The sequence below is a fragment of the Nycticebus coucang genome, chromosome 16 (assembly GCF_027406575.1).
Source record: "Nycticebus coucang isolate mNycCou1 chromosome 16, mNycCou1.pri, whole genome shotgun sequence".
In the NCBI taxonomy this organism is placed as follows: domain Eukaryota; kingdom Metazoa; phylum Chordata; class Mammalia; order Primates; family Lorisidae; genus Nycticebus; species Nycticebus coucang.
In genome coordinates, this window is record NC_069795.1 from 50,400,172 (window position 1) to 50,416,627 (window position 16,456).

The 16,456-nt window shown below is 43.9% G+C and overlaps 1 protein-coding gene across 3 annotated transcripts in view; it reads left to right on the forward strand.

Annotated features, from left to right (window-relative positions):
* Positions 1-444: 444 nt before the first annotated feature.
* CEP97 (centrosomal protein 97) overlaps positions 445-16,456 on the forward strand; it is a 36,056-nt gene continuing 20,044 nt past the window's right edge. The window contains exons 1-6 of one of the 3 annotated variants that reach the window (XM_053564984.1): positions 445-860; positions 2,683-2,825; positions 3,460-3,618; positions 4,541-4,642; positions 9,412-9,525; positions 10,218-10,384. In XM_053564984.1, coding sequence (XP_053420959.1) covers positions 818-860; positions 2,683-2,825; positions 3,460-3,618; positions 4,541-4,642; positions 9,412-9,525; positions 10,218-10,384 — 728 coding nt within the window. In that variant the 5' untranslated portion in view covers positions 445-817. Of the gene's footprint in view, positions 861-1,113; positions 1,193-2,682; positions 2,826-3,459; positions 3,619-4,540; positions 4,643-9,411; positions 9,526-10,217; positions 10,385-16,456 lie in introns of those variants that run through there. The other 2 variants (XM_053564987.1, XM_053564986.1) reach the window with 2 other exon arrangements.

The window sequence follows — 16,456 nt, forward strand, 5'->3', positions numbered from 1 at the left end:
CTACAGGGCTGAGCCGGCAATGTAATTCTTGAGTTTGGAGACTATTTTAAACTTCGTTTGAATGCTCCTTGGAAAAATTCTGGTTTCATACTTATTAAATATTTCCCCACATCAAACATCTAAGAACAATTATTTAAAAATACTGTATAAAAGTTTTTATTGGCTCAGCGCTGGTAGCTCAGTGAGTTGGGCGCTGGCCACATACACCAACGCTAGCGGATTCGAGCAGGGGAATAGCTTAAGCCCAAGAGTTTGAGGTTGCTGTGAGCTGTGACACCAAGGCACTCTACCGAGGGTGACATAGTAAGACTGTTTAAAAAAACAAAGTTTTTATTTCAGCATGCATTATTTTTGCTTGACTAAAATTTAAGATACAAGGTATTCATTTTGACTATCTCAACCAGATAGCTCTAGTCTAGTCCTTCCAAGAGCGGAGTTGAAAACTCAGAATTGTCAGAAGGGGCGCCTCCAGCCCACAGAGACTTCTAGCATTGAGTTCTCAAATTTGGTCTATATTAAGTAGCTTCCTTATCCTGACCTCAAAAATGTCAAATTTCGCAAAACTCCTGGACACGGTAGTGAAAAGATCATTTAACAACGCAGTTTGCTCATCAGTCAAATAAGGGAGTGGGCCAGCGTCCTCGGGCTCCCAGCCACTCAGATTCTCACTCCGGCTTTCCATCTCTAGGGTAGGCAGCCAATTGGGCCGTCGGGGTGCCGTGCATCCTGGGAATTATAGTTTCCGGCTCCCTCCTGCAGACTAGAAGCTCCACAGAGCCGCCGGAGGACGGTTGCTTGGTATTAGCAAGCGGCAAGTATGGCGGCAGCGCGCGTGGACGCGACTTTGCCTCCTAGAGAAGGTAAGGCGATCCTCACCTCTGATAGCCAAGTTTCACTCCACCGAGCTGAATTAAATAGTTTCCTGGAGAAGAGTAAACGCTTGGGTTTAGAGGTGCAGTTCTGGACCAGGTCTTTGATGCGGAGCTGTGGGCATCGCGGAGGCGCGCTGCGCTCTGGGAGTTGTAGTTCTCCTGCGCCGCCCAGCTCTCCGGCGTCGTGGCGAGAACCGAGCAGGGAACCACAGCCCCCAGAGGCCTTCGCGCGGTCCGGCGCCCGGGCTCCCGGGTTCCCGCGCCCGGGTGGGTGTCTATGCGGTGGGTTTGGGGTTGCTGTGACCTTCTTGGACTTTTACGTGAGTTTCAGGTGCCTATGCGAAATTTCCAAGATCTCCTTTCGCTTTCTGTATTTCCTTTTCCCCTTGGTTCCTAGAACATTCAGGAAATCTTCCCTCGGATACCACTCCGGAGATTGGCTTTGACTCCTTCGTTGTTGGTGGTCGTTAGTTGTGATAAAACCTAGGGGGTGATCCAGAACCCACAGTTGTCTACTCCCAGCCGACAGGTGCTGGGATCGGGGTTGGTCGCTGCCCAGCGGAGCGCGTGGTATGAGTGATTCTGTGGTCGGGAGGTAGCGATTTGGGGCGCTAGACACGATCTTTTGTTTTGGTTACGTCTCCGAGTCTAGGCAGCAGCAGCCCTTTGAATCTGGGGTAGGGCCTGGGTTGGGACCGGTCTTCAAGGCTTAGACCAGGGGCTTATTTTCTGGGAGCCGTAAATTCAGGGGGAGGAGTTGGATGATTTTAAGAAGTCTGTCGACCTTCTGGAATCGTATACAGTTTTCGGAGAGAGCGCACAGCTTTCATTGAATTCTCACAGAGGCCTATGCCCCCTCACATGCTAAGAGCCGTTAGACAATGAAAAAATGTTGAAACACGCTAGAAGAGCAATCTCGCATAATTATTCCCTTAGTAGTCCTAATCTGAGTGAAAATTTGAAATTGGCAGTTTCTCTGGCCCCGCCCCCTTTGTATCCGCTTTTCTTAAGCTCCACCCCTCTAGCCCACCAAAGCTACTTAATCTGTCTATAATAGCAGTTAACATTTATAGAGCACTTTTTACGAGCTAGACGATAATTCTGAGTGGTTTTCTTACATTCTGTTTTGTCTGTAGACCAACGTTTGCAAACCAGGTATTATTATTATCCTCATTTTAAGGAGTAGAAAAATAAGCCCAAAAGAAATCAATGATGTACTCAAGTTATGGTAAACTAGCGCAGCCAGGGTTTGAAATTCTGTTACACGAAATTGCTTTATTGAGTGCCTTGTGCCACAAACAATTGTTCCTAGGGTTTCTCTTTTAATCACCCCACAACCTAGTGAAATAAGTGTGTTATTTTATTTTATAGACAAATGCACTGAACTGTACTTCAATTTTCAAAATAGCTTGGGTAGTTTAGTACCTTTACTGGTAGTAAAGTGGTAAGCAGGTTGAGCTCTATCAAAAGTTTAGTTCCATTTTAAAAATATTAATCATTACTTAGTTGTAAAATATATCACATAATACTTTATATTTAAATGTGAAGAATTCAAAGTATTATATCATGGAAACTTAAGTAGAATATTATAAGTCTAGTTGTAATTTGATATGTCTAAAGGAAAAGTTAATAATTCAATCTGGTCATCTGGCAATCAGGATTGCTTTAGTTTTAAAATTTTGGTATCTGTTATGCTTTACTTTTTTCTATAACTTGAGACTTAGAGATTTTATGAAAATAATTTTATTCCTATGCTCAGCTATTGTATTGTTTTATTTGTGTTACTAACAAATTTCTATCTCTTTTCAAGGATCCGTGGTCAATTGGTCAGGGCAGGGACTGCAGAAATTAGGTCCAAATTTACCCTGTGAAGCTGATATTCACACTTTGATTCTGGATAAAAATCAGATTATTAAATTGGAAAATCTGGAGAAATGCAAACAATTAATACAGGTGGGTATTGCTATGCTATCTGGGAAATACTTACATAGGACCAGTTGATTATTAAACAAAAGAAAACAATGAAATTCCCTGATGTGCAGTCATTCTGCAGGCCTGGAAAGAGTAAATGTTGCCTTGAATTTTTACGTGCCAATTTCTTCTAAGGACAAACATATATGCCACATTTAAAGTAGATTAGAGAAAGAAGTATTGTTAAACAAAAGAAAGCATTTTATGTCGGCAAGGTATTGTGTTGCTAAGATAATCTTTTACCTCACAATGGACGTAAAAGTTTACTCTTTTGTTTATTCAAGAAATGTTTATTGACCCTCTTACATGTCCGGGTTTTTGGCTGAGAGAGTGTAAGGACCCCGTGCGGAGCTTACATTTTCAAGGTGTTGCTGTGTTAAAAACTGTCTTTAGTAGTTGGAAGAAGACTGATGGTTCAGCTTTATCTGTATTTTCTATTGTTTAGGAACAACAAAAAACAGTCATACTGTAGAATATGTAGATGTGAAGACTACAAAAGGGTTTGTGTATTTGGGAATGTTTGCTTGTCTAAACAAACCTTTTTAATCACTGTAAGTGAAAATAATATATATGTATATATTTTATTCCTAAAAATAATGCTGTTTCCTTTTTACAGTTATCAGTAGCTAATAATCGGCTAGTGCGGATGATGGGTGTGGCCAAACTGACCCTACTCCGTGTACTAAATTTGCCTCATAATAGCATTGGCTATGTGGAAGGGCTAAAGGAACTAGTACATTTGGAATGGCTGAATTTGGCAGGAAATAATCTTAAGGTGAATGGTGGTTTCTTTTTATTTTTATTTTTTTTAGTGATTGTTTTAATTACAAAACTGTTGTTTGTAACTAGATAATTTTGGTAAGTTAATAAGTATCTCTTTGTCTTATATTTTTGGTATGCTAGGTGAGTGGGCCAAATTAAATGCTATTAATCTGTCTTTTATTGAGCAGTTTATGCCAGATACTGTTCTAAACATTTTTCTGTATTAATTCGTTCGATCTGGCTCGGTGCCCATAGCACAGTGGTTACGACACCAGCCACATACACTGAGGGTGGCAGGTTCAGACCTGGCCCGGGCAAGCTAAACAACTGCAACAAAAAAATAGCTGGGCATTGTGGCAGGTGCCTGCAATCCCAGCTACTTGGGAGGCTGAGGCAAGAGAATCGCTTAAGCCCAAGAGTTTGAGGTTGCTGTGAGCTGTGATGTCACAGCACTCTACTGAGGGCAACATAATGAGACTCTCTCAAAAAAAGAATGCATTCAATCTCATGACAGCTTATAAGTGCTACACCTATTATATAGATGAGGAAGCACAAGGAATTTAAGTAACTTGCCCAAGGTCACACAGCCAGAAGTTACAGTATCAAGATTTAAATCCAGGCTATTTGGCTTCACTCTAAACTTAAAAATCTGTTCTATCCATGCAACATGCTGTCATATGTCATCTCTAAGGTTCAAGCTGTAAGTATCTGGGATGGTATGAGCCACTTGAGAAGCCCTCCATTCATAGAGGGATAATAAAGGTGCAAGCTTATAACTCATTTCTGTTAGTACTGCCTCTCCTCTTGCTAAGCTCTGCTGTTCTGCTTTCAATAGTGAGAGTTGGTAAGAGACTCTTTTAGCTATGAGGAACTAGGAAGGAATTTTGGTTTTTGATTTTGTGTGCATTAAATAATGTAACACTTTCTTGTGATAGGCCATGGAACAAATCAATAGCTGCACAGCTCTACAGCACCTTGATTTATCAGACAATAACATACCCCAGATAGGTGATCTGTCAAAATTGATATCTCTGAAGGTAAGCATGTTTTCTATGTTATTTGTGAAGCTTTATAAAAAATTGCCGAGAGAGAATGATCTGATTGGCCTAAAATCAGCCTGCCATATGTGCACAGATGTTTTCATTTTGATAAGAATTCTGTTAGAGTATCAGAAATTAAGTATGTAACTTTTTGTTGTTAGTTTTTATAACTGATTTATTTTATATGAAACTGGTCTTTGCAGTTAAGGTTAATTCTTTTTTACTGTTCTCTGAACATTATAGGATTCCCTTCATGCCCAACCTAGTAGCTTTAGTTATATAGTATATAACATGTTGGTAAGGTTGAGTGTAATCATTCCTGAATTTTGAGTCTGGGGTTTGTTCTTTTTTTTTGACATTCAGCATTGCTTTTTTTTATTTTTTTATTTTTTTAGTAACAGATATTACTTAATTGTCAAAATTAAATTCAAGTTAAAAAATAGACATGTAGTATATAGTATTTTTTATGTTTTATCATGCAATCAAAATAAATAACAGAATCACAGCTTTGAAAAACATAAGTAGGGGGCTGCACCTGTGCCTCAGTGAGTAGGGCTCCGGCCCCATATGCCGAGGGTGGCGTGTTCAAACCCAGCCCCGGCCAAACTGCAATAAAAAAATAGCCGGGTGTTGTGGCGGGCGCCTGTAGTCCCAGCTGCTGGGGAGGCTGAGGCAAGAGAATCGCGTAAACCCAAGAGTAGAGGTTGCTGTGAGCCGTGTGACGCCAGGGCACTCTACCTGAGGGCGGTACAGTGAGACTCTGTCTCTACAAAAAAAAAAAAAGTAAAGGGCGGCGCCTGTGGCTCAGTGAGTAGGGCGCCGGCCCCATATACAGAGGGTGGCGGGTTCAAACCCAGCCCCGGCCAAACTGCAACAAAGAAAATAGCCGGGCGTTGTGGCGGGCGCCTGTAGTCCCAGCTGCTTGGGAGGCTGAGGCAAGAGAATCGCGTAAGCCCAAGAGTTAGAGGTTGCTGTGAGCTGTGTGACGCCACGGCACTCTACCCGAGGGCGATACAGTGAGACTCTGTCTCTACAAAAAAAAAAAAAAGAAAAAGAAAAACATATGTAGGGTTTTTCTATATTTTTGCTTTATTGGATATTATTAGCATCATATGAACTCATTAAGCCTTAGAAGAAGTATCTTAGCTTAATTTTTCACAAGTTGTTAGCAGAAATCATTTTTAGCAACAATTATTCTAAATAATTTGATGTAGCCAAATGTTCTGATAGATGCTAAGAGAATTCCAATGAACTAAAGATGATTGAATATTTTGTTTGTTTTTTTCTGGAATGGAGGCATGATTATCTGATCAGAACCCTGGGTGTTCAGTCTTGGGTTTTTTTTTTTTTGTTGCAGTTTGGCTGGGGCTGGGTTTGAACCCGCCAACCTCGGTATATGGGGCTGGCGCCCTACTCACTGAGCCACAGGTGCCGCCCAGGTTTGTTTTCTTTCTATTTTTTTTTTTTTTTTTTTTGTAGAGGCAGAGTCTCACTGTACCGCCCTCGGGTAGAGTGCCGTGGCGTTACACGGCTCACAGCAACCTCTAACTCTTGGGCTTACGCAATTCTCTTGCCTCAGCCTCCCGAGTAGCTGGGACTACAGGCGCCCGCCACAACGCCCGGCTATTTTTTTGTTGCAGTTTGGCCGGGGCTGGGTTTGAACCCGCCACCCTCGGCATATGGGGCCGGCGCCCTACTCACTGAGCCATAGGCGCCGCCCCGCCCAGGTTTGTTTTTAATTGTAGCTGACTTAATGTAAGTCAGCTTCATCTGCAAGTAGATTTTCCCTTCCTTTAGCTTTTAGCTACCAAGAGAGGACAGTTGCAGATTATGAGTTATTGGTTATCTCTTTCTCTCTCTTATAGAAAATTTGCTTTAGGGCGGCGCCTGTGGCTCAGTGAGTAGGGCGCCGGCCCCATATGCCGAGGGTGGCGGGTTCAAACCCAGCCCCGGCCAAACTGCAACAAAAAAAAAATAGCCGGGCGTTGTGGCGGGCGCCTGTAGTCCCAGCTGCTCGGGAGGCTGAGGCAAGAGAATCGCGTAAGCCCAAGAGTTAGAGGTTGCTGTGAGCCGTGTGACGCCACGGCACTCTATCCGAGGGCAGTACAGTGAGACTCTGTCTCTACAAAAAAAAAAAAAAAAAAAAGAAAATTTGCTTTATATATATATATATATATATATTTTTTTTTTTTTTTTTTTTGAGACAAAGTCGCAAGCTATCGCCCTGGATAGAGTGCCGTGGCGTTATAGATCACAACAACCTCCAACTCTTGGGCTTAAGTGATCCTCTTGCCTCAGTTTTTTCTATTTTTAGTAGAGACAGAGTTTTATTTGCTCAGGCTGGTCTTGAACTTGTGAGGTCAAGCAATCTACCCACCTTGGCCGCCCAGAGTGCTAAGATTATAGGTGTGAGCCACCATACCTGGAGTATGTCATTGTTTTAATGACTCTTCCCCCCTATTTTTCTCGCCCTATATTTTGATGTTTTTTTTTTTGGTAGAGACAGAGTCTCACTTTACTGCCCTCCGTAGAGTGCCGTGGCGTTACACGGCTCATAGCAACTTCCAGCTCTTGGGCTTATGTGATTCTCTTGCCTCAGCCTCCTGAGCTGGGACTACAGGCACCCTCCACAACACCCGGCTATTTTTTTGTTGCAGTTTGGCCAGGGCTGGGTTTGAACCCACCACCCTTGGTATATGGGGCCGGCGCCCTACTCACTGAGCCACAGGCTCCGCCCTGTATTTTGATGGTTTTTTTTTTTGTAGAGACAGAGTTTCACTTTATGGCCCTAGGTAGAGTGCCATGGCATCACACAGCTCACAGCAACGTCCAACTCCTGGGCTTAAGCGATTCTCTTTCCTCAGCCTCCCTAGTAGCTGGGACTACAGGTGTCTGCCACAACACCCAGCTATTTTTCTTCTTTTGGTTTAGCAGGTCATGGCCATGTTCAAACCCACCAGCCCCGGAGCATGTGGCAGGCACCCTAGCCACTGAGATATGGGCACTCCCTCCTTTTTTTTTAGAGATAGAGTTTCACTTGATTGCCTTCAGTAGAGTGCTGTGGCGTCACAGCTCACAGCAACCTCCAGTTCCTGGGCTTAGGTGATTCTCTTGCCTCAGCCTCCCAAGTAGGTGGGACTACAGGCACCCACCACAATGTCCAGCTATTTTTTGTTGCAGTTTGGCTGGGGCTGGGTTCGAACCTGCCACCCTTGGTATATGGGGCTGAGCCACAGGTGCCATCTCTTCTTTTTTTTTGAGACTGAGTTTCACTTTGTCATCCTCAGTAGAATGCCATGTCATCGATGCTCATAGCAACCTCAGACTTTTGGGCCCAAACTATCCTCTTGCCTCAACCTCATGAGTACCTGGGACTACAGGCACAATATCCAGCTATTCTTAGAGAAGGGGGTCTCGCTCTAGCTCAGGAAATCCACCTGCCTTGGCCTCCCAGACTTCCAAGATTACAGGTGTGAGCCACCATACCTGGCCTTATTATTATTATTATTATTTATTTTTCTTTTTTTGAGAGACAGGGTCTTACTCTTGCATCTGGGCTAGCATATAGTGGCATCACAGCTCACTGTAACCTCAAACTAGTGCATTCAAGTGATTCTCCTTGCTTCAATCTCTCAAGTAGCTGGAGCTACAGGTGCACACCATGTAGCCTGGCTAATTTTCCTTTTTCTTTTTTTGCAGTTTTGTCCAAGGCTGGGTTTAAACCTGCCACCTCCAGCATATGGGGCCAGCGCCCTACTCCTTGAGCCACAGGCACCCTTTTTTTTCTTTCTTTTTTTTTTTTTTTGAGACAAGAGTCTCACTATGTCACTTTCGGCAGAGGGCTGTGGCGTTACAGCTTGCAGCAACCTCAAAGTCTTGGGCTTAAGTGATTCTCTTGCCTCAGCTTCCCAAGTAGCTGGGACTACAGGCACCTGCTATAATGCCCCAGCAATTTTTTGGTTCTAGTTCTCATTGTTTGGCAGGCCTGGGCTGGATTTGAACCTGTCAGCTCCGGTGTATGTTCTCTTTGTTGTTTGGCAGGCCTGGGCTGAATTTGAACCTGCCAGTTCCAGTGTATGTGGCTGGCACCCTAGCTGCTGAGCTACAGGCGCCGAGCCTAATTTTTCTATTTTTTTAAAGATGGGGTCTTGCGGGCGGCGCCTGTGGCTCAGTGAGTAGGGTGCCGGCCCCATATGCCCAGGGTGGCGGGTTCAAACCCAGCCCCGGCCAAACTGCAACAACAACAACAACAACAACAAAAAAAAAAAATAGCCGGGCGTTGTGGCGGGCACCTGTAGTCCCAGCTACTCGGGAGGCTGAGGCAAGAGAATCGCATGAGTCCAAGAGTTAGAGGTTGCTGTGAGCCGTGTGATGCCAGGGCACTCTACCCGAGGGCGGTACAGTGAGACTCTGTCTCTACAAAAAAAAAAAAAAAAAAAAGATGGGGTCTTACTGTGTTGCTAAGGCAATCTTGAACTCCTGGCCTCAAGCAGTCCTCCCATCTTGGTCTCCTAAAGTTCTAGGATTACAGAAGTGAGCTACCGTGCTTGGCCAAAGTTTTTAAACTTTCTCAAGCTTAGACGTTGGCATAAAAAGAGAGAATTAGACTGGAAAATCACCTGGTACCCTTCTAGCATTAACAATCTTTCATTTGTGTACAAGCATAAAAGAGATCTTAGTTCTCATACACACCCTTTTGATGTTGTCACAATAGATCAACTTAACCTATCTTTTTATTTGTAATTCATACTGTTTTTACTTTCAAGACCCTGCTTTTACATGGAAACATCATTACCTCCCTTAGAATGGCACCTGCTTATCTACCCAGAAGTCTTGCTATACTTTCATTGGCAGAAAATGAAATCCGAGACTTAAATGAGGTAAAATCTACAGGTATTCTGTGGGAATCAGGCAGGTGGAATGTGCAAGAGTACAGGAGAGGGTTTTGAGCTTATTTTTTAGACTGTAAGCATCTTGGAAGAAACTGCCTTTCATATGAAACACTTGACTCTAGAGATGATTATTAGTTTTCTTTCTACCTCGACTTAATGTCTGTAGGTCATTAGGGCTTAATTTCATTTGTGATGCTATAATTACCCTGTTTCCCTGAAAATAAGACAGTGTCTTATATTAAGGTTTGCTCCCAAAGATACGCTAGGTCTTATTTTCAGGGGACGTCTTATCTTTCCTGTAAGTAGGTCTTATTTTCGGAGGATGTCTTATTTTCGGGGAAACAGGGTATTCTATTGGGAGGTGATTGGTGATAATGGGTCATCTACTTTATAGAGGTTAATAAGGCACATTGTCCACCTTGCTGCTATTATGTTTCAAAATAGAATTCTCTCTGCTACGAAATAGTGTTATACTTTCTAAGGGATTTTTGTGTAGCAGGGACAGATGGCCATATTCTGGAATTTTAGAATTCAGTGGATAATAGAAGACACTTGTCATTTTTAGAACAAGAGGGAAATTGTTGCAATCTCAAATGCTGCCAAAGATGTGTAATCAGCGGAAGCCCTGTGCTTGACACTGAATAGTCCATTTTGTTCAACAAAGATATCTTTTGTTCTAGATCTCTTTTTTGGCATCCTTAACTGAATTGGAACAGTTGTCGATCATGAACAACCCTTGTGTGATGGCAACACCTTCCATTCCAGGATTTGACTATCGGCCATACATTGTCAGCTGGTGCTTAAACCTCAGAGTCCTAGATGGATATGTGATTTCTCAAAAGGAAAGGTGAACATGACCTCTTTAACATCACATTAATCACAGAAGTTATAGATAAGACCATTTCTAGTTTACTGCAGATTAATAAATTGCATGTTTTTTTTTTCTTAGAGATAGAGTCTCACTTTATTGCCCTTGGTGAGTGCTGTGGCATCACAGCTCACAGCAACCTCCAACTCCTGGGCTTAGGCGATTTTCTTGCCTCAGCCTCCTGAGTAGCTGGGCCTACAGGTTTCCACCAAACACCTGGCTATTTTTTGTTGCATTGCTGTTTGGCTGGCTTGGGCCAGTTTCGGACCCACCAGCCACAGCGTATGTGGCTGGCACCCGGAACGTTTCTTAAAATGTCCATTTTTTTTTTTTTCTTTGAGATAGAGTCTTATTATGTCACCCTCAGTAGAGTGTTGTGGTGTCTACTGAGCACGACACTCTACCGAGGGTGACATACCAAGGCTCTGTCTCAAAAAAAAAAAAGATCAAGTGATTCTCTTGCTTCAGCCTCCCAAGTAGCTGGGACTACAAGTGCCTGCCACAACACCCAGCAATTTTTTGTTGCAGTTGTCATTGTTGGTTAACTGGCCCGGGCCGGGTTCAAACCCACCACTTTCAGCATATGTGACTGGCACCTTAACCACTGTGCTACTGGTGCCAAGCCTTTTTTTTTCTTTTGAGACAGTCTCACTATGTCACCCTGGGTAGAGGGCTGTGTTGTCATAGCTCACAGCAACCTCAAACTTTTGGGCTTAAGCGATTCTCTTGCCTCTGCCTCCCAAATAGCTGGGACTATAGGCGCCTGCTACAACGCCCGGCAATTTTGTTGTTGTAGTTGTCATTTTTGTTTGGTTCAAGGCCGTCAGCTCTGGTGTATGTGACTGGCGCCCTAGCTGCTGAGCTACAGGCACTGAGCCTAGTCTTCCTCTTTTTTTTTTTTTTTTTTTTGTAGAGACAGAGTCTCACTTTATGGCCCTTGGTAGAGTGCCGTGGCCTCAGCAACCTCCAACTCCTGGGCTTAAGCGATTCTCTTGCCTCAGCCTCCAGAGCAGCTGGGACTATAGGCGCCCGCCACAACGCCCGGCTATTTTTTGGTTGCAGTTTGGCCGGGGCCGGGTTTGAACCTGCCACCCTTGGTATATGGGGCCGGCGCCTTACCAACTGAGCCACAGGCGCCACCCTAGTCTTCCTCTTTTCATACCCGTGAAGCAGAAGTGAAAACTCCTCATCTCAATAGCCGGGCGTTGTGGCGGGCGCCTGTAGTCCCAGCTACTCGGGAGGTTGAGGCAGGAGAATCGCTTAAGCCCAGGAGTTGGAGGTTGCTGTGAGCTGTGTGAGGCCACGGCACTCTACCGAGGGCCATAAAGTGAGACTCTGTCTCTACAAAAAAAAAAAAAAAAAAAAAGAAAACTCCTCATCTCTAGATCATTGGTATTATAGTTTTTACAGCTTTGAGCTGAGACCCTTGCAGTATGGGGTCTTCTGGATACTGGCACAAGATCAGTGGAATCAGATCTTTGAGGGGAGGGTAAGGAACTAGGGTATATACAAGAGGGGATGTAGTTGGGGGGTAATGATAGTCAAGATGATTTTATTCTTTTTATCGTATTTCTGTTACTTCTCATACATTCATGGACTCAACATATACATTTTCCCTTTGGAAATACATTTTGGTCTTTTCTACTAGAGACTGATAGTAGTTACTTGAGTGTCTTGATGGGTAGAGGAGTGGTAGATTACAGACAGCATCTCCCTCTTCTGCCTCCTTGCTGTTTCCAATAATTGCAGAGTACAACAGAGGACAGTGAGGAGGAGCTAGATAGTGGTGGAGCTGGTGTAGGTTGAAGGACGTATGTCAGGCCTAGTTTGCCTACAAACAGGGTGGCCTTTTCTTTTTCTAGTAGTAAATATGGTGCTAAGAAGAAACAGTATTTTGTTTTAAACCATGACTAGTTCTAAAGCTGGAATATCGGTTTGCTTGTATAATCTCTATAGTTATTGCTTGTATAATCTTCCTTCCTTCCTTTCTTTTCTTTTTTTTTCTTTTATTTATTTAATTAATTTATTTTTTTCTTGAGACAGAGTCTCACTGTGTTGCCCTGGGTAGAGTGCTGTAGCATCACAGCTCATAGTAACCTCAAACTCTTGGGCTTAAGCAATTCTCTTGCCTCAGCCTCCTGAGTAGCTGGGACTATAGGCACCTGCCACAACTCCCGACTGTTTTTTGGTTCTGGTTCTCATTGTTGTTTGGCAGGCCCTTGCTGGATTTGAATCTACCAGCTTCAGTGTATGTGGCTTGCACCCTAGCCGCTGAACTACAGGCACCAAGCCAATATATTTATTTTTTTATTGAGACAGTCTCACTTTGTGGCCTCTGGCAGAGTGTTGTGGCCTCATAGTTCACAGCAACCTCCAACTCTTGGGCTTAAGCGATTCTCTTGCCTCAGCCTCCCAAGTAGCTGGGACTACAGGCACCTGCCACAACGCCCAGCTTTTTTTTTTGTAGAAACGTGGGTGTCGCTCTGGCTCAGGCTGGTCTTGGTCTCCAACCTCTGAGCTCAGGGCAGTCCACCCACCTAGGCCTCCCAGAGTGCTAGGATTACAGGCGTGAGCCACAATGCCCGGCCTCTTTTTCTTTCTTTTTGTTTTTTTCTTCCTTCTTCTCTTCTCCATTTCCCTTTCCCTTACGCCTCCCTTCCCCCTTCCCTTCCCTTCCCTTCTTCCTCCTCTTCCCTTTCCCCGCCCCTTCCCTTCCCCTTTCCCACCACACCTTTCCTTGCCTTCCCTCTCCCTTCCCTCTCCTTTTCCCTTCCTTCTCTCCTTCTCTCTCCTTTTCCCTTTCCTCTCCTTTCCTCTCCTTTTCCCTTTCCCTTTCTCCTCTCCTCTCCTTCCCCTCTCGTTTCTCTTCCTTTCTTCTTTGCCATCTTCCCTTCCCTTCGTTCCCCTTTCCTTCCCCTCTGCTTTCTTTTTCCTTCCTTCCCTTCCCCGTACCCTTTCCTTTCTCTTTCCCCTTTCTTTCCCTTTCCTTTCTCCCTTTCTTTCCTTTCTTTCTGACAGGGTCTTGCTCTGTCACTTAAGCTAGAATGCAGTGGCCCAAACATATTTCACTGCAGCCTCAAACTCCTGCCCTCAAACAATGCTCCTGCCTCAGCCTCCTGAGTAGGTGGGACTACAGGCATGTACCATCATGCCTGGCTAATTTTTTAATTTTTTATAGAGACAGGGTCTCAATGTATTGACCAGGATGGTCTCAAACTCCTGGCCTCAAGCGGTCCTACTGCTTAGGCCTTCCAAAGTGCTAAGATTACAGACATGTATCTATATCTGTGAGCCACCATGCCTGTCTTGGTTGTTGGGTTTTTCTATGGAACTAGGACTGGCAACATTTTTATATCTAAGAGGCAGCCTGGTGAGATGCGCAAAGATAAGGTTTTGATTCAAAGAGAGACCTGGGAAGAGAGAAACCTGGTCAGGAGAGACAAGGGAAGGCTTTGCATCTCTCCTTGTTACCTATTAGCTGTGTGGCCTTGGCAAGTTCCTTACTGCCTTTCCGGGCCTAAATTTCCTCATCTGTAAAATGCAAATAACAGTACTACCTAGCTTTTAAGAATGTTAGGATTGGTGGGTAGGGCGCTGGCCACATACACTGAGGCTGGCAGATTCGAACCCAGCCTGGGCTAGCTAAACAACAATGACAACTGCAAAAAAAAAAATAGCCGGGAGTTGTGGCGGGCTCCTGTACTTCCAGCTTCTTGGGAGGCTGAGACAAGAGAATTGCTTAAGTCCCAGAGTTTGAGGTTGCTGTGAGCTGTGATGCCATGGCACTCTATTGAGGACTACATAGTGAGACCCTGTCTCAAAAAAAAAAAGAATGTTAGGATTAAAGGCAATGTGTAGAAGATTGGTCATATAGCAAGGGCTTAATAAATGATAATTATATAAGGACAGAGACTAGGAGTTGAAAAGTTTGTTGAAACTAAAAAAAATATTAAAGAAGGCAGAAAATATTTGTTGAATGGGTGAATAATGATGTATTGTGTTCCTATACTGGTTTCAATATAGGTGACTTTAAGGTGAATTTGAATTTTCTTTGCGTTTTCTCTATAATATTTTGTAAGCATTTAATTTTAGAGACTTTAGGAAGCAGGGAAAAGTGGGCTCCCACTTGGAGTAGCCACTTGGTGAGGTCATTCATCCTACAGTAAAAAAGTGTGAGAAGACAGAAGAAGCAAGAGGGTAGTATGTATCATATAATTTAAAAATAACATTTTTTTTTTTTTTTTGTAGAGATAGAGTCTCACTTTATGGCCCTCGGTAGAGTGCTATGGCCTCACACAGCTCACAGCAACCTCCAACTCCTGGGCTTAAGCGATTCTCTTGCCTCAGCCTCCCGAGTAGCTGGGACTACGGGCACCCGCCACAACGCTCGGCTATTTTTTGGTTGCAGTTTGGCCGGGGCTGGGTTTGAACCTGCCACCCTCGGCATATGGGGCTGGCGCCTTACTGACTGAGCCACAGGCGCCGCCCTAAAAATAACATTTTAAAATACTCTTATAGGGCTGGGTGTGGTGGCTCACACCTGTAATCCTAGCACTCTGGGAGGCCGAGGTGGGTGGATTGCCTGAGTTCACGGGTTCTAGACCAGTCTGAGCCACAGCAAGACCCCCATCTCTAAAAATAGCTGGGTGTTGTGGTGGGCGCCTCTAGTTCCAGCTACTCGAGAGGTTGAGGCAAGAGAATCTCTTGAACTGAAGAGTTTAAGGTTGCTGTCAGCAACCATGATGCCACCACACTGTACCGAGGGTGACAAAATGAGACTCTGTCTCAAAAAAAAAAACAAAAAACCTTATAATCACTACTAAGAATAAGAATAGACCATAACCAGAATTTCAGAAATCCCCTTTGCCTTACTCTTATCATAACCCCCCCCCCACTAGAAGTAACTACTATACTGATTTTTTTTTTTTTTTTTTAGGCAGGGTTTTGATCTTTCACCCGGTTTGGGATGCAGTGGTGTAATTATAGCTCACTGTAACCTTGGACTCATGGGCACAGATGATCCTCCTGTCTTGGCTTCCCAAAGTGCTAGGGTTGTAGCTGTAAGCTATTGCATCCAGCCTATACTAACTTTTTGGTAATTTGGAAAGATTTTTTTTCCTGGTTATTAAGGAGTCTTCCAACCAACCAGCTACTACTAGAGTAACTACAATTAAAAGAACTGATGGCTGGGTGCAGTGGCTCACTCCTGTAATCCTAGCACTCTGGTAGGCTGAGGTGGGCAGATTGCTTGAGATCAGGAATTTTTTTTTTTTTTTTGTAGAGACAGAGTTTCACTTTATTGCCCTCGGTAGAGCGCCATGGCGTCACACAGCTCACAGCAACCTCCAACTCCTGGGCTTAGGCGATTCTCCTGCCTCAGCCTCCCGAGTAGCTGGGACTACAGGCGCCCGCCACAACGCCCAGCTATTTTTTTGTTGCAGTTTGGCTGGGGCTGGGTTTGAACCCGCCACCCTTGGTATATGGAGCCAGTGCCCTACTCACTGAGCCACAGGCGCCGCCCGAGCTCAAGAATTTGAGACCAGCTTAAGCAAGAGTGAGACCCCATCTCTACTGAAAATAGAAAAAACTAGCCAGGCATCATGGTGGGTGACTATAGTCCCAGCTACTCGGGAGGCTGAGATAAGAGGATTGCTTAAGCCTAAGAGTTTAACATTGCTGTGAACTATGATGCCATGGAAGTCCACCCAGAGAGACTCAGGGAGACTCTGTCTCAAAACAAAAAAAAAAAAGAAAGGAACTGACGATACTAAGTGTTGCTGAGGATATGGAAGAATCAGAACTCTCATATACAACTCTATGAGTATAAATGGTATAACCACTTGGAAAAATTGGAATTACCTACTGAAGCTAAACATACACATACCCTCTTATGTATTTGTATGTTTCATTTCTGGTATATACTGCATAGTAATAGTTGCATAGGTTTACTAAAAGACTTGTACATAAGTGTTCGTAATAGCTTTATTCATAATACCTCAAAACTGGAAATAACCGAAATGTCATTTCATGTAAGAATTGGCAAATAGAATT